The sequence below is a fragment of the Sitophilus oryzae genome, unplaced genomic scaffold (genome assembly GCF_002938485.1).
Source record: "Sitophilus oryzae breed Bouriz unplaced genomic scaffold, Soryzae_2.0 scaffold_165_pilon_pilon, whole genome shotgun sequence".
In the NCBI taxonomy this organism is placed as follows: domain Eukaryota; kingdom Metazoa; phylum Arthropoda; class Insecta; order Coleoptera; family Curculionidae; genus Sitophilus; species Sitophilus oryzae.
The window spans coordinates 2,763,125-2,784,065 of NW_022146347.1; the positions used below are offsets into that span (position 1 = coordinate 2,763,125).

The 20,941-nt window shown below is 31.8% G+C and overlaps 1 protein-coding gene across 4 annotated transcripts in view; it reads right to left on the bottom strand.

Annotated features, from left to right (window-relative positions):
* Window positions 1-2,463: 2,463 nt before the first annotated feature.
* The window catches only part of LOC115880850, a 35,884-nt gene continuing 17,406 nt past the window's right edge, over window positions 2,464-20,941 (bottom strand). For 3 of the 4 annotated variants that reach the window (XM_030898160.1, XM_030898162.1, XM_030898163.1), the window contains 13 exons: window positions 19,417-19,502; window positions 18,733-19,355; window positions 15,305-15,570; window positions 15,005-15,242; window positions 14,821-14,949; window positions 12,178-12,436; window positions 11,637-11,871; window positions 10,207-10,352; window positions 9,866-10,148; window positions 5,047-5,265; window positions 4,492-4,615; window positions 2,765-2,900; window positions 2,464-2,599 (listed from right to left, as the gene is read on the bottom strand). In XM_030898160.1, coding sequence (XP_030754020.1) covers window positions 2,482-2,599; window positions 2,765-2,900; window positions 4,492-4,615; window positions 5,047-5,265; window positions 9,866-10,148; window positions 10,207-10,352; window positions 11,637-11,871; window positions 12,178-12,436; window positions 14,821-14,949; window positions 15,005-15,242; window positions 15,305-15,570; window positions 18,733-19,355; window positions 19,417-19,502 — 2,862 coding nt within the window. In that variant the 3' untranslated portion in view covers window positions 2,464-2,481. Of the gene's footprint in view, window positions 2,600-2,764; window positions 2,901-4,491; window positions 4,616-4,947; window positions 4,984-5,046; window positions 5,266-9,865; window positions 10,149-10,206; window positions 10,353-11,636; window positions 11,872-12,177; window positions 12,437-14,820; window positions 14,950-15,004; window positions 15,243-15,304; window positions 15,571-18,732; window positions 19,356-19,416; window positions 19,503-20,941 lie in introns of those variants that run through there. The other variant, XM_030898161.1, reaches the window with a different exon arrangement.

Sequence of the window (20,941 nt, forward strand, 5' to 3'; positions counted from 1 at the left end):
GGAGTTTGATAATTAATGGCGATATAATTTTCCAGGTCTCTGCACCATACAGCAATGCTGACTTGACATTTAAAGTTATTTATTTAAAGTTATTCAAATTTTAAGTTACTTAAGAATACTGCCTAGATCTCGAAATATTATTGAGCATTCCAAATGTTATTCTGGCCTTGTTTATCCTATTTATGATATCTTGCTCTATGGAGCAAGATGCCATCTTGGTATAATAATTAATAATTATATTTTTTCATATTAATCATTCATCAATTTCAAGATTTTCTTTTCAAGAAAGGTAACTGTTTGTAATATGTCCAGCCTATACATATATGATCCTATATATGACCAGTAGTAAGTTCTTTTACCTCAGAAGTAGATTGTTTTATAATATTTCTTGGATGTTTTCAGTAGAAAATATTCTCTCGCTAGGCAGACCATAGGTACAATCGTCCACCTTATGTTTATAGCACCACCCTGTATATAATATATCAATGTTAAAGAAGTCCTACAAATTCAACTGGATGAGGTACCGTTCACTCTTTATTTAGACATCCTGGATAGTTATGACCATGTTATGGCTTCTGTCCTATACATGAATGATACATATTTAGATTATTGAGAAACATATTCATAAGCAGTTATTTTCATTAACCGAAAATAAAATAATGCCAGAGTGTCAATCCGGTTTCAGAAAAAAATTTAGTACAACCACATGTCTTGTAAAACTGGTGAATGACATTCGAGTAAATATGGAAGACAAAAAAATCACCTGTCTTGCTTTGCTTGATTTTAGCAAGGCATTTGATACTATAAATTATGATATGTTACTAGCTAAACTCCATTACTTCGGATTATCAGAAAACTCTATAACGTTTTTTAAAAATTATCTTTCTAATCGTCTGCATTGCGTTCAAGTAAGACAGGGGAATCATCAATTAAAGTCAAATTACGTTTCTATGACATGTGGAATTCCTCAAGGATCCATATTAGGGCCATTGCTATTTTCATTATATGTTGCCGATATGAATAAAGAAATTGAGTTTTCTACATTACAACAGTATGCAGATGATTCACAAATTTACTGTGCTTTTGCATCTGATAATTTAAAACAAGCTGAAGAAAATTTTAAAACAGATATTAATAACATATACAAATATTCAATGGAACATAATCTAAAATTAAATGCATCCAAATCGTTTATTATGCTGTTTGGAAATAATCAGACTATTCTCAATTATCTATCAGACAATCTTGATATATGTGTTAATAATACTAAAATACCAATAGTTAAGGACGCTAGAAATCTCGGCATATATTTTGACTCTAATTTAAAATTTGATATACATGTAAGAAATAAATTGAAAATTGCATATATGCGACTAAAAGGTTTGGTTTATTTTAAGAAACATCTTCCTCAGAATACAAAATATGATCTTTGCAATTCGCTAATTTTGTCCTTGTTTGATTATGGAGATGTGGTATACGGCTCTTCATTGACTCAAATGGTTGCCATATCCATTCAAAAACTTCAAAATTCCTGCATGAGATTTTCGTATAATATCTCATTTCATACACATATTACGCCATATTTAAATCAATTTAATATTCTGTCTATGGTAAATAGGCGAAAACTTCATATGTTAACATTTATCTACCGTATCTTACAAACTGGCCAACCGCCTTATTTAAAATCATTGTTTATTCCTTTTAACCACACTCATGTAACAAGAAACTTACATCGTTTCAGAATACCTCAACATAGGACGGCTGGCTTTCAGAAATCGTTTTCTTTTCTTGCGCCTCAATTATGGAATTCTCTTTCAATCAGTGTTAAATGCTTTAAATCACATTATTTTAATAAATATGTTAAGAATAATTTGCTGGTTTTACAATCGAATATAATATAGAACTTATTTCTAAATTTATCTTTTATCTTTTGTTATTTTGGCAAACTGTGGTGAACGGGCCTTTAATTTGATATGGTTTTGACTGGCTCACTGCTAGCTTTACAATTTTGGAAAATATTTGTGTATGTGTTGAAATTGTATTTATATATTTTTTAACATTGCTAAATTGTCTTGCAGACGCTTTGTTCTGTGCGCTCGGGGTTTCTTTTTGCTTTGCCGGTGGTCCTCTGTTTTTCTTACGGGTTTGTTTGTTGTTGGTATATTATTGTATTGAAAATGAAATTCTGTTTAGTTATTTTTTACAGGGAGTGTGCCACACTGATGCCTTTGGCAATCAGTGAATCGGTTTTGTAATCGCGGTGCACTCCTTATTAGGCTATTAGGCTATTAGTCAGCCAAAGTATGGTTTATATTTTATATATTTTTTATATTGGGGCCTAATAAAAAGATTTGATTTGATTTGATTTGATTTAAATTATTAAAAGTTCCAGGAAACTAAAAAAAAGTTATACTTTTGGAAATAATAAAGCAAGTTAAACTATTTATGTATTTTAACATTTATTGATTATATAATAAATAGTTACAGTTTAGTAACAAATTTTTCATTTAATGATCCAGATCCTTTGATAGGAATATCTATATAATGCTGGGGAATGTTTGTTACTATTCGTATACACTCTTGATAATTCGTACATTGTCTGAAAAAAGTTAGCTCTATTTATTTAGAATTCAGGAGAGACTTAATTTTATCGTATTTGTAGTAGGTGACCAGGGTGACCTAATAGATGAAATATGGTACATCCTAACTCGTGTTGCAGATTCATAGTTAATTTTGAATATTAAAAGTAATACAGATTCCTTACGTAGGCGTAAAATATACAGCAAGGTTTACAAAGTTCAAATTGGCTCCTCTACTTGGTCCTATTTCTCCATGAGGTGGATTAACTACAATTTCTTGAGTAGCTGTTGTTTTGTACACTTCAAAAAGAACCTTACTACCTAAAATTGCAAAAAAATGTTACAAAATTTTGCTAAACTTGAAAATTGTATTTGGTCTCTATTAGGTTTATGTACAGGGTGAGTTTTCTACGATGTTCTCTATATGTATCTCGAAAACTACTGGAGCTAGAGGGTCGGTCAAATGGGGAAAAAATTGCAGTTTTATGAGGTCAAATATATGCGCTATTTGGATTTTTGAAAACGTTTATAGCTTACTAGATATTTGGAAAAAAAACATATATATTTTGGTTATTTTAAAAATTCTCCTTAATTCCATTATCATCTATTTCAGATAAAAATTGTAGATAATCACATCCTTAATGAGACTGTGTTTTCAGTTTTTTCTTTCTAAAGTCTGTCATTTTTGACATTTGACAGAAACATATTATGTTTTTTTAAATAGATACCGTAGTTGGCTATGACTTCATAAAAAGCGCCGTTTTTTAAGTTTTCCCGCGAAATAAGCTATACTATCTTTTTTTCTAAATATTACCGAGTTGTAGCCAATTTTTATCTTTTTTTGTCTAATTTCACTTAGTTGGCATAGTATTCTTATTTTATTATGATTTATAATTTATAAAAAGATAGAATATGTTATCAAACGGTCCTTAAAAACTAATATCACTACATACACTTTAAGTTATTTTAGCAAATGTTCAAAATATCCGCCATTATTTTGACTACATACAATGCTTCTTTTTAAAACTGAATTACGAGCTTTTCTCACAGAACGGCCGGTCGACTTTATTAAACCTCCTTTAGTTACGTCTCGATAAAATATTTTATTTGGATGTGACAGTTTGACATCTCTGGGAACAACGACGATTGAACTTGTGTCTATGGCTCACTAAGTTAAATTGTTTAAAAAAGATAGGAATTACGTATATCGCGGGAAAGCTTAAAAATTGCGCCTTTTTTTAAGTCATGGCCAACTGCGGTTTCCATTAAAAAAATATATATTTGTGTCATATGTCAAAAATGACAGACTTTTGAAGAAAAGAAAGAACACAATCTCATTAAGGATGTGATACAACTTTTATCCGAAAACTTTTTGTCTAAAATAGGTTATAATGGAATGGGGCATCATTTTTAAAATAGCCGAAATTTACTTTTTTCAAAATATCTAGTAAGCCACAATCTTCTTCAAAAATCCGAAAGGTGCATATGTTTGTCCTCACCAAACTGCAATACTTTCCGCATTTGACCGACTCTCTAGTTTCAGTAGTTTCCGAGATACCTACCCATAGATTTCCATATTACCCATAGAGAACAGTAGTAGAAAACTCACCCTGTACAATTAAAGGCGTGAAGCATTCCTTCGTACTAATATCAAATGTATGCTAGTCTGTGAACAGCTTAGAAAAATTATTTTCAACTACAATTGACCTAATAATGCAAGATATTGACTTTGTACCCTGTTTATTCCTGTATATGTTATTATTTATAACAGTTATTCGTTTAAACTCTGTAGAGTGAACATGAATATTCTTAATGATAACTATTAATAATTAACTAAATGTATTATTAAATTAACTATGGACAATCAAAGTAATTTTAAGATTTTTTTATGAAGGCAAAGTTAGAATAATACCTGATTTATTAAATAATGTTACAACAGCTTTTTCAGTACAACCATTTAAAACATATCCGAACTTGATATGAACGGGAATGACAGAAATACTGGGATAATAAATGTTGATACGTAAGGGAATTACCTGAAATTGAATTTAAATTTATTAGGTTACATTGTATAAAAACAATAATAATAATAGCTCCCATATATAGCGTTTAACGCCTTTGGAGTAGCAAGGTACAGCTTGCTATACTAGAGCCGTTCGGTATACAAGGAAAGTAATGTGGCTAGCACTACGCTTCAATCGCCTATTATTACCTCAGGATTGTGAATTCCAAGTACCCATTTAAGTAATTTATTTAAGGCTGAGTCGACCTAGGTACTCAAACTATTTTTATTTTAATAAAAATAGTCGGCTGATGAAATGCCGGGTGTGGGATTCGAACCCACTACCTTGAGATTGGTAGACGAGAGCCTGTACCTCTACGCCACCGGGCACCTGTATAGGCTCTAGATATAAAAACAATAAAAATGTAAAAAGTATTATTGTTGAAGCTATGTATTTTTAATTACTTCATTCAGTTCTTCTGAATAACGAATTACTAAATTTTGTGCTATGGTAATAGACTTATTGTCTTCGTCAAAATGAAATGGTCCGTCATCTATTACTTCGTGTCTGAAATTATGGACATCCACGTTTTGAATTGCGTCAATTGGTGTAACAGGTTTAGTGTACAATTTTTCGGCCCAGGTGTGAATATTCTCGTAAGTAACACTGCATAGAATAATAATCTAAAAATGTTATTATGTAGATAAAAACATCTGTCATAAATGTTATACGGCTGTGTCTTTCTTCTTAAGCCGCGTCCAAGCTACTCGAACAAAACGTTCGCGAACATATATAATTCACACTATATACTCGTAGCAGCAGGTCGTAAACGACGGCACAGCCCATCGCATCGGTCCCGAGGACTGAGGTGCGGGGAAAAATGCGACAACCAGTTTACTCTATAGATCTAGGATGCGTTTAGGTAGTCGCTGTTTTTTCGAGTGCCCGGATTTCGAGTGCAAGCATTTTGTTAAATAAATTAACCGCTAAACAGTTTAAGAACTTTTGTCGTTGAAGAATCAATATTTAGCAGGCAGAGGGTCACAGGGGTCTTTTGGTAGATTATTCGTTATAGTGTATTTTTAAGACCTGTATTCATTTTCAGCCGATTCTACCAGGTGTTTCTCAAAACACTTTTTTATTTTTTCAGATAATACAACGAAATTTGGTTTGTTAGTATATAACATAAATCGGGATTGATTGACACATTCAATTACCTTCGGTCGCTTCCTGTTTCACCGGAAATGACTACAACTTTGTATTTTTAGATTATATCCTAAGTACTTTTTTTTACTTTATTTGATAGAAAATGACATTCTGAATAGAATGACATACCATACGTCAATTTTAGACAATTCCAATTAAATAAAAATAGCATTTTAAATTTCAGTCTAGAGTGCCAAGACTGAGTTAAAACTATTAATTTGTAATCAAAGAACTTTGGAAACATATATTTGATCATGTAATTTTTTTTTCGTATCCTTTCATGACCTCTTAAAAGATGCCCAAATCGTATTTTTAATGATAACTCAAATTTTTCAAATGGAACGAGGCTGGCTCAGCATATTTGGAAAAAGCATTTTTTACGAATAATTTGGTACCACATACTTGGTATTTGGAGTAAAATTGTCGTTACGTTTATTTATGGCCATTTTTAAATTGAAAATGTCAAAAGTTGACATATAATATATCATTCTATTTAAAATATCATTTTCGGTAAAAAAATACTGAGGGTACCATTTAAATCAAAAGTTGTTGTCATTTCCGATGAAATAAGTAGTGACCGAAAATAAATGAAAACGTCGATCAATCCTGATTTATCTCCTATACTAACATACCAAATCTCGTTTTTTATCTAAAAAATTAAAAAAGTTATAGAAGTGAACTACTTTTCAGAAATACCCGGTATATTTATTTCTAAAAATGTAATGGTAAAATTTCATTTCCGGTGTCAAACTTCCTATTAAGTAGTAACTTTTAATTTCAGAATCCCATAATAATTCCGGTTTTTAATAAAAATAATCAAAAAGGTCTTTATTAACAAAAATGAAATTATATGGACCAAGTCTAGCTGCATAGCTATTCACACTCAACCCACAATAAAATTAAAATTATAAAAAAATTTCTTTGTGTAAACAAATTAGTTGGAAATGTAATTTTCACAAAGATATTTGTTTTTCACGATCCCAGTCAATAACTGCGTCCCCTACTTTTCAATATACAACAAAAAAATAAATACAACTCTGTATACATTCAACGGAAATTTATTAAATACGTCTCTGTGTTCTACCGCTATTAAATGGCGGCCCAATTCGTGAAACGTCACGGATTTCAGCTCCAGTTAGGTTTCTGGTTGATATCTATTCTGTGGCGCGCGTTCTAGCATAGGCAGACGCACGCTCTGGCTGTGGCTCTGGCGTACAAGCTAGCCGTTCGGCGCTCCGCGTTCCTTGATAGGCCTAGGCTAGCTGTACTTGTTGACTTTATTATTTATAAAACTACCTATCTCACAATTTTCACTTAGTATCTGTTTAATTATATATGTTCGCGAACATTTTGTTCGAGTAGCTTGGACGCGGCTTTAGAATAACTAGGCCCGGAATACTTTATTATAACCTTTTTGATGCACGGGGCGAGTTTTTGTAACATACAGGGTGTCCCAGGCTGAGCGTGCATTAGACGTTTCTAGAGAACTAAAATATCTAGATCGGAGATTTTTTGCACATTACTGTTTCAGAACGAGATCTATCGATTAAAAATATTTTCAATATGGCGGCACTTCCGGAAATACCGGGAGTTGATAGCAACTTTCTTATATTAAATGGATACCCCCATTTTTTTATTACATAGTTAAATTATCTGTAAAATTTTATGAATTTGGATATTAAATACTCTATACTTAATAATAACTGTTTTTGAGAAAAATAAATATTTAAAATTTTTGGAGGAAAATGTCTGCCTGTTAATTTTATTTTACAACCTAACCAACAAATTTAGTGATTGTCACAGCCACTGTGGCATAAAGAGAAGACATGTGGCTATCTATTTCAAAAATTAAATTGTTCGAATGTCATATAATATTGGCCGTAGTTGTTATGGAATTGAACGATTAAAAAATTATCATAAATCATTTTTTTCAATTGGAAACCCACTTTTTTTATTTCATTAGTAAGAAGGTTTTTTAATTCTTCACTTTTTGATTAGACATGTTCCTATACCTAAAATAAATAATTTTTAAGTTATTCAATATTTAGTTTTAAAGCGTATTTTTTTCTTGATTTATCTAGCTTCTTTTGACATTAAGTGTCAAACCATCAGACAATTTATTTCCTTCTGTCAAAAAATTAATTATTTGAATTTTGTATATTATAAATACTGCCTGATAAAACTTTATAAAGTGTATTTATAAAAATATATCTCGTATTTTACTGATAGCTAATGGCAATATCACATGGCCAGATATAGTTTTACATCGCGTGACGTTTACATCTACTGGTTAAATAACAAAAAATATACCCTTTTAAACTAAATCTTCAATAACCTAAATCGAGTTATTTTAGATATAGGAACAGTTGGTTAGGTTAAACAAAAAGTGACGAATTAAAAAACCTTTTCACTAGTGAAATAAAAAAAGTGGGTTTCCATTTGAAAAAAAATATTTATTATAATTTTTTAATCGCTCAATTCCATGACAGCTATACGGCCAATATTATATGACATTCGAACAATTTAATTTTTGAAATAGATAGCCACATGTCTTCTCTTTATGCCACAGTGGCTGTGATAATCACTAAATTTGTTGTTTAGGCTGTAAAAAAATTGACAGGCAATTATTTTTTCCTCCAAAAATCTTAAATATTTTTTTTTCTTAAAAACAGTTAATATTAGGTATAGAGTGTTTAATATCAAAATTCATAGAATTTTACAGAGAGTTTAACTATGTAATAAAAATTGGGGGTACTCATTGAAAATAAGAAAGTTGTTGTCAACTTCCGGTATTTCCGGAAGCGCCACCATATTGAAAATATTTTTAATCGATAGATCTCGTTCTGAAACAGTAATGTGCAAAAAATCTCCGATCTGGATATTTTAGTTCTCTAGAAACTTCCAATGCACGCTCAGCCTGGGACACCCTGTATTCTTTGGTCAACAGAAATAGTGATGAGCGAGACTGGTCGTGGTCTTGCACAAGACCAAGGCCAAGCATGCAACACTTGCGGTCTTGCATTTTTTTCACGTTTATAATAATTTGATATAAGAAATGACTTATATGTTCAAAATTATAGTTTTAATTTATTACAAATATTATTTCTCCGACCATTGCATTAAAATTAAAAAAAAATGCTAGATTAGGGACAACACCACTATCAGGTCTAAGGAGAGACCAAGTTAAAGAGGTGGTCGAAAATGCAGACAGATCCTCCAGTCACAGCTCACGGGTCCATCAGCCGGAAACAAGCTCCTCGACTGTAAAGAGCACGGAGGGCCAAACTCCAACCGTGGAAGGATGTATACCCTCGGAGGAAGAACATCTGTTGTCAGATGTTGAAAGAGGAGGATGGGAAATACTCTGTCCCCCTCTACAACAGGAAAAGCCTCATGAATGATGAGTTGCAAACTGTATTATGAGTTACAACTCAAGGAAGAGGGTCACAATAGATCTTTAAGGTCACGGTGATTAACTCCATTCCCATTCTACATTCTAGTATCTTGTTCAAAAGCGAATATCTCCAACAAAAGTAAAGCTGTTGAGATAAACCAAAAAATAAACTCTAGAAAAGATTTACCTAGATGACAAAATTATTTTTAAATTTCTTGCTGTCTTAATATATTCCACAGGGTATTTTAATACATCAAAATTTACGACCTAATAAGGAAAGGCAGAATAAATTGTTAAACTCAATAGTAACTGATGGGACTGACAGACGAATCTATAAGCTGATTATATCAATCAAAAAAAGAAGCAAGTCTACACATTCTATGTGAGTACGGTATGATAGTTTGGCAAATGTGTACTTCTTTGTGTTGGACAATGACAAGCCATTAGGAAAGAGCTATATGGCAGGTTCAGTCTTTATGTTGTTATAATTTTTGAAAAACTGGAGAATAAAATCTGGAGACAGCAAGAAAGAGACTACAATAGATTTTTAAAGATCGATGTAGAATAGGGCGTCTCATCTAAATCATCGAATCGATTTTAATCTCACGGCTTCCTTTTATATTGCTTTATGACTATAGATATGATACTATTATTAAAAATAAACTATCTAAAATTAGACTTACATTTTTGCATTCTCCAGGAGCTAAAGCGAAGTCAACTTCGTCCTTTTTGGGACAAAATGGCTTGCCAACATCCAGTCGCCCTTCTACAGTACAACTTAAAGGATTCCTTGCTTTAAATTTGAATTCGAAATCTGATTTCCTCTGTAATATTACATCGTTTGCGAAAATATGCAAATTTGTATGATCATTTTCTATGGAAAAGTCTAAATAAGGTCTATATAACCTAACTGAAATCTCCACAATAATAAAGTTACGTTGTCTAAAAAAATAATTTGACTTGAACCTAAAATAAAAACTAAATGTAAAAAAATGTTCTCACTAGATATTCTGAAAAAAATTACCTATCGCCTTTGTTAACAAATATTCGACCAAAGACATATCCTTTGATAATAAGTTGTTTCTCTTCAGTTTCGACATTTTTTGGCGAAAATAAAATATTTATTGTTTCCTTGCTGTTTTTAGAGACCTGACTTTTAGTTGGAAGAACCTATTTATAATTTAAAAAATTCGTATGACACCCCATTAAATGCAGTAGTGTCGTAGTGTCTATCTCTTCAATCCTTTGGAAATGTTACCATTAAAACAAAACACTACAACTATATACCTATCCGTTTTGCCTAAAGTGTCGCTTGATTCAGAACCTGACAAATAACAGCTCCCACTATAATGATCAATTAAGTTGAAATTTAAAATTAAAGAGTTGCAATATAGCCACAATGCATGACAAGTTAGACCGCAAGAAACTGTAACTGGATAATAATAACTATGATGAATAAAAAATGGACTGAATGGAAGAAATGGTAAAGAATCTAGAGAAATAAATTTTATATAAGGCAAGCAATTACAGGATAGAGTAATTGATACTTAAGCGGCGTTTACACGATGCAAGTTTTGCTTTTGCAAAATCAAGTTTCCCTTGGTCAATTTGACATAGTCTTCCTTCGTTAAAAATAGTCTTTGAAGGTATCTCTAACTAGCTGAGCATCAGTTGGGCTTCGTCGTGGTTTCCTACGTTTATAACTTTAGGGACTACACACATACTATCGCCGATATATTCAGGGCTTCGCCACCATCGCTAAACCATTAACCAGACTTACCGAAGGATAGAGTCGTTTCTCTTGGGATTCAGATTGTAACGAGGCATTCCAAAGTTTAAAGAAGGCCCTGATTAATGCGCCTATACTTAGCTACCCTCTTGGCAATGGAAACTTTATATTGGATAGCGACGCCGAGGCTAGTAATGTTGGATCAGGCACTGTTCTGTCTCAGATCCAGGAAGGTAAAAAAAAGTAATTGGATATTTTAGTAAGAAACCGGAAAGGAACTACTGTGTTACCAGACGAGAATTACTAGCAGTAGTCAAAGCAGTTGAACACTTCTACAGGTACCTCTGCGGAAGAAAGTTCTTGTTAAGAACAGACCATGCTGCTTTGAAATGGCTGTTGCAGTTTAAGAATCCTGAAGGCCAGGTAGCTAGATGGATCGAACGATTGCAAGAATTTTACCTTGCGCTAATGACTGTAAGCATTGTTCCCGAGCAGAAGAGAAAGAAATGAAACTCCTGTGATTAATGATATTTAGCAACCCGAAGATCTTGCAAAAGACTGCGGGCGGAGAACTAATGAATAGATTAACTAAGAAATTGAAATAACTAAGGATGGATTTACTAAGTTTTGTGTCTTTTTTATTTTGCGTCTACTTTTAGGGGTTTTGTTTTAATAGCGACACTCTCAGGAGATTGCGGACACTCTCTTTTATATAAAAAATTTACCTCTATAAATTTGCACCCTTCAATCCCAAAATATTCCTCAGTGAAATCAAAATCAAACATGTTTTCACTTGATTTGTTAACATCACAAAGGAAATTAAATGCGGGCTGGTCCGAATCAATATCCTTATTTGGCCAAAAAAACACGTGCCACGATACCTCTACATCCACAGATGAAATGTTTGAAATAGTCACGTTTCTTATAATGTCATCAGAATGCATTGCAACTGAGCCAAATCTAAAAGAATAACGCATCTTTAAAGTGTTAAGTCGTAACCAATAAAATCTACGGGGCAAATATTCCTAAAACTAAAATTATATTAAATGATGTCTGCTCAAACATAGGAAATTCCATACAAATTTTCTAGTGTTCAAATGATGCACCCCCTATTTTTACAGCGAAGTTCTAAATAGGCTTTTTAAAGGTCTACAATTTTGGGCAAGCCGATTTTAACTAATTTAAAAAAAACTGCATATATTTTTAAATTAATTGCACTACCTAGTAGATCTAGTCTCAGAAAAATCACCTTTATTAGTCTATTACCTTACGATAGGATACTTGTTGATGGATCCAATGCCAAATGGTACTTGTAGTGGACAACCAACAACTTCAATTACAAGGGAAAAACTAAATAATGATAAATCTGAAATATCTACGATAATTTCATCAGTGTATATTCCCCATGTATTAGAATATATCCATATATCTATCGCAATCAATTCATGAGCTTCAAGAATTCCATTTTCAGCAGCCGGTTGTACAACTATACAATTTTTTTCTAACAATGGGGTCCATAATTCTTCTGAAAATTAAAAAAATATAATCTGCATATGTACAGGGTGGATCATTTTGGTTGCTTCTATAGGGTATCTAGGAAACCGTAACAAATATACAAATTTTGATACTGCAAGTCTTTGAAAAAATAACAATGGCGCAAACGGATCGTGACTATCTTGATCGGTTTCGAAGCTACAGGGGGATTCTCAAATTTTGTACTATGTCTCAATTATGTCTCAAATTTTAACTATACTTATGTTTTTTTAAATAGAACCCCCTGTATATTTTTAAATTTCCTGATTCAGCTTGGCATGGGCTTTTCGAAAATATATAATACTCTATATTTATTTTCACTATTAACCTCAACATTTCATATTTTTCTTAAAATATCCAGTTAGTAGTAGGCCGCGCCAAGTAACAAAGTAAACAGTTGTCATGGTGATCGGAAGATACCTTTGATGGATGCGTGACATTTCATTTCAACAGATTTAAGTGTGTGTATTAAAATTAGTAAAAATAAGTAAATTTGAAAATTTTGAGAAATATAATATGTTAGAATGTTATATTGAGTCTAACAAACATAAGCAAATGGCAGCTGATTTATCCTAAGCTCGAGCAACCAACCCCAGCCATTTTTAAAAGATTAAAAAATAGTTTAATCCTAGCCGTCTAGATCACCTGATATCACTCCCTTGTACTTTTTTCTCTGGGGCTTTCAGAAAAACGAAATTTATCGAAATGCAGATAGAACATTAGAAGAGTTACAAGATAGTTTTTTTGTGGCTTTGCAAAGTGTAACCAACATACACATTCGAAATGCTGTTAGAGGCGCCGGCGGGGTGCGGAGCGGCGGGGTGCGGGTTTGCGCCATTGTGATTTTTTCAAAAAAAGAACCCGAGACTGCGTTATCAAAATTTGAATATTTCTTACCGTTTCCTAGATACCCTATAGAAACAACCAAAATGGTCCACCCTGTACAAGGTGTCCCACTTAAGATGGATACCAGCCAATATCTTGGTTGTTTGTTGAGCGATCTTTTTCATTTTTGGCAGGCTGTATGGCTATAAGACGTACATTTTGCCCAGGGTAAGAAATGCGATACCTCATACACGTACGTTTTGATGGGGTTTGATATTTTTCGAGTCAAGAGTAAACTACCCTTAGGACAGTATTTATTTAAAATCTGATAAATTATATTGAATCCTCCTTACCTAAGATACTTAAGTTCTAATTTTTATAAATATTGATACAGGGTGTGTCATTAAAATAAGACATTTTTATTTTTATTATTATTTTTTTAAGTACTTACGACGCCACGGGATAAACAACTGGTTTATTATCAATAACCAATTATATCCAATCATCAATTAATAATCGATTTAAGTTTGGTTGAAGATGGTTGACTTTTAGTTCGTTATAGTTTTATAAATCTTTGTTTAGAGCATATTTTTCAAAGTTAATAGTGATTGTTTTAAATAACTATTTTTTGGATTATTTAAAATATTCCTCAATAAAACGAATAAAAATCATATTTCAGATCCCATTGAAAACTGGGTTTTTAAATTATTTTGTAACTCGTTTTATTCATTTGTATTAGCAAACTTAAAAAACAATTTTTTAAAGTAAACAAAATAAATTAAAAATATTTAGTTTTTTTGTATCGTCTCTTAATTATTATGGAAGCTATCTGAAAACTTAAATCGATTATTAATTGATAATTGGTTATAATTGGTTATTGATATTAAACCAGTTGTTTATCCAGTGGCGTCGTAAGTACTTAAAAAAAATAATAAAAAAATGTCTTATTTTAATAACACACCCTGTATCAATATTTATCAAAATTGGAACTTAGGTATCTAGGGTAAGGAGAATTCAATATAATTTATCAGATTGGGAAATAAATACTGTCCTAAGGGTAGTTTACTCTTGATTCGAAAAATATCAAACCCCATTAAAACGTACGTCTATGAGGTATCGCATTTCTTACCTTGGGCAGAATGTACGTCTTATAGCCATACAGCCTCCTGCCAAAAATGAAAAAGATCGCTCAACAAACAAACAAGATATTGGCTTGTATCCATCTTAAGTGGGACACCCTGTTTATAAAATGCTAATGTTTATCTGTGTCGTCTCTACTGAAGTAACGACTTGCTCTAGAAAGCTGCTTTTTTTAATAAAAGATAGCTAATTGGCTCTTCTAAAAACTGTCGTCGCCGGATTTTTTGTTTTTCATTTAATTAAAAAAAATAAAAAGTATTTTTTTCCTGATATGGCGGATGCGCCAGGCTTCAACTAGTAATAAATAATTATCATATTATCATAGAAAAAGTTGCAGTAATTAAAACCAAACCAAACCATAGTTAAAGTTAAAACTATATTATGTATCAAACGGTCCATTTTTATCTGTACCTGTTGTTTTATAAATATTTTTCAATACATTCTGGAGAGCAGTTACTGGAACATTATAAGTAGTAGATTGTACGACGTATTTTGCTTTTACTGGAGTTACATTCTCGATATAGAAAGTTACTTTTGTTGCTAAAATATTGATTGTTCTTAACTAATGTAAGTACTTTATGTAAACAATATATACGAGTTTTTATTTGTACTTCTACGACTTCCATTGTGTATTCTTGTAAAAATATTTCTGAGTCAACCTCGACAAGTGTTTTTAGCGGAGTTTTTACATCCATAGAGGATTCTGCACCGTCCGTTTTTTCTCGACTCGCTAATCGTGAAACATTTAAATCCTGTAATGTTTCATTGCTCTTCTTAATTTTTTCCTCTTCATTTTTTAGTTGCACACTTTTAATTGCATCCTCGTAAGTTACCTATAAAATAATATTGAACTAAATAAAGTTTATAAAACGTACGGTTTCGATATTCTACTAACATTTTCGCACATACAGTATTGACTCCATGTTCTGTCATATTCGTACAACACTCTAGGCGACCACAAGATTTTTCTAAATTCTGTATTTTCTTTATTAGGTAAATAAAAAAAGACACGAATACAATCGACCACACATAGTAGTCTTACAAACATATGTTCGTGACCTTGTCCAATGTAATAAGGGAGGTATATATTTTCCAAAATGCCAATATCAGTGCAAGTTAATTTTATGGTAATTTTTTTCGACTTGCCAGGTCTTAAAGTACCTGTAAATAGTTAATTTTCATCAATCATGCTTTAGACAATGACAAAATAAGAAGCCGCATGAGAAATTACATTTTTTAATATCTAAGACCGCTGGATAATAAATCTTCCAGATCATACGGTATAATAAGATTTTATTCGATAGAACCTTGATAGAACCATATAAGGCTACTTTAATACTATCAAATTTTTTTGTCAAAGATTTTATTTTGTCGAAGAATTTGATAGTGAAATATGTGTAATTTTATAAAATATTGTTATTATACACTGTCAAATTTTTCATCAAATATACATATACTTTATAAAAGATCATTGACAGAAATTTAATAGTGTAATCTCAGACAAAAATTTAATAGTGTAATAGGGGCCTAAGGAATAATAATTTGTTTACATATAAATTTAAAGGCACCGTATAATCGAAAGAAAACGGCGTCCAGTGGGCTTGGAAATGAACATAGAATATATTCTCCATATAAGTTTACATGAGAGGTCGAAAGTAAGAGTGGGATAAAATTTTGTTCAAAGCAAAAGTGGGTTTAAATTTTCTCTAAGATCAAAAATAGCATATACATCACAACTTTGGGCAAAAGTGAATCGAATATTAATCAGCGCAAAAATGGTTCGACAAAATATTCAGGGCAAAAAAGCTATAAAATATGTCCCATAAGTGCTGTTAGGGAGGTGAGTTTTGTTAATGTAAATATTAACTGTTTATATATTTATAATTAATTCATTTCTGTTTCCTAAAATATTTTGATTAAAAGAAAATATGTAAAAATAGGCAACACTGTACCGGTCTAGCTTAATCACTAAAAGTTTATTGGGTATGATCTATAGTACTGTAATATAAGACAAAATATTAGAAATATGAAAACATAACCGATAAATGTATCATTCACATTTTTTATTTCTTCAATAAAAAAGTAATATACTTTTACCTTATATAGGTATGTATTATACCGTATGATCGAGAAAAAACGGCGTCAGCGATGGCTATGAAATGAAGATCGCTGTCATTTTATATGTAAATTTATATGGGAAATGTCATCGATCGTCATTTCCCAGCCAACTGGACGCCGTTTTTTTTCGATCATACGGTACCTTGATATCATAGAATAAAACAAACCTAAGTGCTGTTAATTGAGTTTTGTTGATGTAAATAGTAACTGTTTATATATTTATAATTAATTCATTTCTGTTTCCTAAAATATTTTGATTTGGTTTGATTAAAAGAAAATATATAAAAGTAAGCACCGCTGTCTAGCTTAATCACGTGATTAAAACTTTATTTGGTATGATCTACAATACCGTAATATAAGACAAAATATTAAAAATATGAAAACATAACCGATGAATCCCTGATTCACATTTTGTATTTTTTTTTTCAAAAAAAACTAAAGTACTTTTACCTTATGTATGTATATATTATAGAATAAAATAAACCTAAAATTAACAACTAAACCTAGCGACAGTTTCTTAATGAAGTGATACAATTAAAAATTTAAAAGTTTCTATACGAACTGACAATAAATTACTTTTTACAAATTACATTTGAATCTTGTATTTAAAAAAAATCTTTTATCAAAACACATGTTTTGTTGAACACTCTGTTTGTATTGTTCTAGTCTTAGTAATTTATTGTTAAGCTCGATTGGTTTTGTTCTGGATTGGCTGAGATTTTGTCATACTTTGTCAATGCCTACCAAGCGTTTAAATAAACCGTCAAAAATTTAAACTTATTTGATAAAAATCAACCCAATGGCAGTTTGTGCAAAGATTTCGTTGTCACTCGGTATACGAAATATTTATTTACTACGTTTACTTGTTCGCTTTGTACGTTTACTCTATACAGGGTCCGCAATAGTGCGTCGGGCATCTGTAGATCCTAGAATAAAAACTTTGAAATTTTGTTTAAATGCAAACCTAAAGTATGTACTAGGATGTTAAAGTATGTTCAGGAATATATTCTAACTTCTACAGGGCGGCTCCAAAAAGTGTGAGTGGATCGGGATGATTTTTTTTAAAAGAATACCCTATATATTATTGCATTTTTGACTTCCTTTTAGATCGCTTTACATAATCTTTAGATATGAGTAAATGTATTTTGATAGTTTCAAGAGATGTTAATAAATAAAAGTGTCTTATAATGAAAACTATATTAGATATTTACTTTAAATGGTCTGGTACTTAACTTTGCTGTAAATATCGTAAATTTAAATCATACAGGATGTCCAAAATTCTACGGAAAAGCTTCCTAAAATATAGTATTTATTCTTCTTTTTTTTACATGGAACTATATGTATTTTTAACAGATGGAGATTAATTTTTTTTTGTATTTACAGTATTTCAAAAATTTTAACGGTTTTGTAGATTTCGCTATTTTATATTTCATATGGCATTTTCCACAGTAAATTTTATCCAAATCAAACCGAAACCGTTAAAAATTTTGAAATACTCTAAATACAAAAAATGTTCATTTTTTAATTTTCCATCTAATAATAAAATAATATACAAGATGTACTATTAAAAAAAACGAAGAAAAATTATTTAATATTTTAGAAAGTTTGGCGTAGAATTCTGAACACCCTGTATGATTTAAGATTGCAATATCTATAGCAAAGTAAGTATAGATCATCTAAAGAAAACACCTAATATAGTTTTGATTTTAGGACAGTTTTTGTCTTTGTAACAATTTTTTAAGAAAGGCTGAAAAATATATATTTTTATTTACTTATTAATATCTTTGAAACTATCGAAATAGATTTACTCATATTTTAGAATTATGTAAAGTGATCTGAAAAGAAGCGAAAAATGCAATAATATACAAGGTGTTTCATTTAAAAAAAATCATCCCGATCTACTCACACTTTTTGAGCTATCCTGTAGAAGTTAAAATATTTTCCTGAAATATAACCTAGTACATACTTTAGGTTTGCACTTAAACAAAATTCCTAAGGTTTTTATTCTAGACAGTACAGTTTCCCAATGCATATTAATATTATTGCCGACCCTGCATGTAATTTACAAATAATTACAGAAACGGTAGCAATACATTCCTAACATCTATAAAATACACATCTTTCTATTTTCCAGGTACTACACCAAGATGCCCAGTTTGATTCACCCTGTACATACAACTTACCACATTCCTAATTAAATATTACCTCGTTGGGGTTCATATTTCACAACAATTTTTTCCGAGTCGCTGCCAATTGGTTTCAAAAAGTAAAAGCATCCCGTGACCAAGCTGTTATTTTGCAATTCAAAATCGACATCTACTGGAACACCCGTGTAAAGCATTTGTAGGGGACAAAGTATTGGTTCTTGAGATTGAGGACTGTTTACTGTTATATTCATTTTGACCACCTCATAGGTTACGATACACATACACTCCGCTGTCATTGTGTCTCTTAATTCTTCGGCATTATCAGTACCATCAAAGGAGAAAAGAACTAGTATCGAAAACCAGCGTAAAGGTTGTCTTTTAATTATGCTATAGGATAAAACTTTTTTCTTTTTTGGTAACAACATGCCACTATATTCTGAAATATGATTTCTTTTAATTATTTTGAAATACGGTTGTTTGTCGATATTGTATTGTATCTCAATTATTCTCCAGTTTAGTTGTTTTTCACCCAAATTCATTATATAAAAATCTTTTTTAACGTCCACTCCTACAGGTAAAACACTGAAGTCCAGCAAAAGGTCGGAGAAAACAATGTCGGAATCAGGGACAACTTCGGTACAACAAGGACACATCGAGGCTGTCAGATTACAATGTACACACCTTAATTAAACAAAGGAAAATAAGTAAGAAATTCTGACAAAGTAATTGTTTTTGTACATACAGATTATCTTTGGTTGGATCTTCAATCGGTTTATCTTCTTTAATAAAGCATGCAACTTCAACATCCATACACAAAACATCAACTTTCTGAAAACAGCAATAGTATCAGTAGGCCGTATTTATAAAAATGAAGTATTTGCTTCAAAGGTAAAGGTAGAAGGAAAAGGTTTTGCTTAATTTCATATTAATAATCTTTTCCTTTTTTTTGCAAACAAATCCTCGCAGAAAAAAGGAAAATGTAGACGAGCGCAATTTACGAGTATGTTGCCACCAAACATGTTGCAACTTGCAGTTACAGAGGTAAATGAGCAAATTAATTGTTGTTAGGTATAGTGTGTTTGCTGGTACTTCAAAGTTGTACTTGGAGCTTGTAGTGGTATTGAGTGGTATTTATATATTTGATTGAGCTGTGTTAAGATGGCAAGTGACGAGGAACTGTCAGACTACCAAGTAGAGTTACAAGACACCGCCGCGCTGCGCCGGCGCCGGCTCCGTTTCAACTGTCCAAAAGCATGTTCTTTGACAACTCTTTCTTTCTTTAATAATCGATTGAAAGCAGCCTGCGCTGCGTCTTCTACAATGGGGAAGGGTTTCATCAGATAGGACATTATACCATAGCCACTGTCTCCCAACAACACCGTATTAGTCGTCCACCGCATAATTTGAAATGAAATGAATCCATGAAAAGGTAATTTTTATCACATATTCCTATATGCCTTGAACATTAATAATAGCATAATTCTTCCGGTTTCCATATTCATCCCCAAATAGACGCGGCTTTTCAATTTTAACATGCCTGCAGTCGATAACTCCTATTGCAGTCGGAAATTTTTTTTCGCTGACCATTTCACTTTGGCTTCGATAACTTCATTTTCGGTCGACGGGAACTTGATCCAGGCAGCCGCCTTGTCCACAATGAGACGGAGAGTGGTATCGACAATCCTGGAGACTGTAGGCTGTGTACATCCCAGTTCCTCACCTATACCGCTCTGGAAACCCGGATCTGCCATGTACCGTAAAAACACTTTCATTTTCTGTACTGGCGAAAGCGCCCCTCACCTGGTTTCCAGATTCTGGCCAATGAAGTAGTCGGCTAACAACCGCACGTTTATTTCGTCGAACCGAAAGAGGGTTAAAACGTAGCAAATTGAGTTAAAAGCATGAAACTCGCCAGAGTTAATATTTAGATCATTTTAAATGATTTGAGCCGCAGCACCCCAACTTTCAACCCTTATGATGATGGTTTTATCCCTTTTTTACAAAAAAGGGTTAAAAATATTCAAAAATTGAATGCCTATAATATTGGGTGACATATTTTTATAAAATTTACCTAAAAACTAATAACTCAATTATTAATTATTGTGATTTATATTATTATTATCAATAAACCAAGTTAAACTGATATATTTAGCATCCCTACCCTAGAAATAAACGCAATATCGCAATTTTTATACTTTTAATAAGTTTTAACCTGCTTTAAATGACGCCACTGACTGTGTATAGTGGAATAAACAAAAGAAGCAATA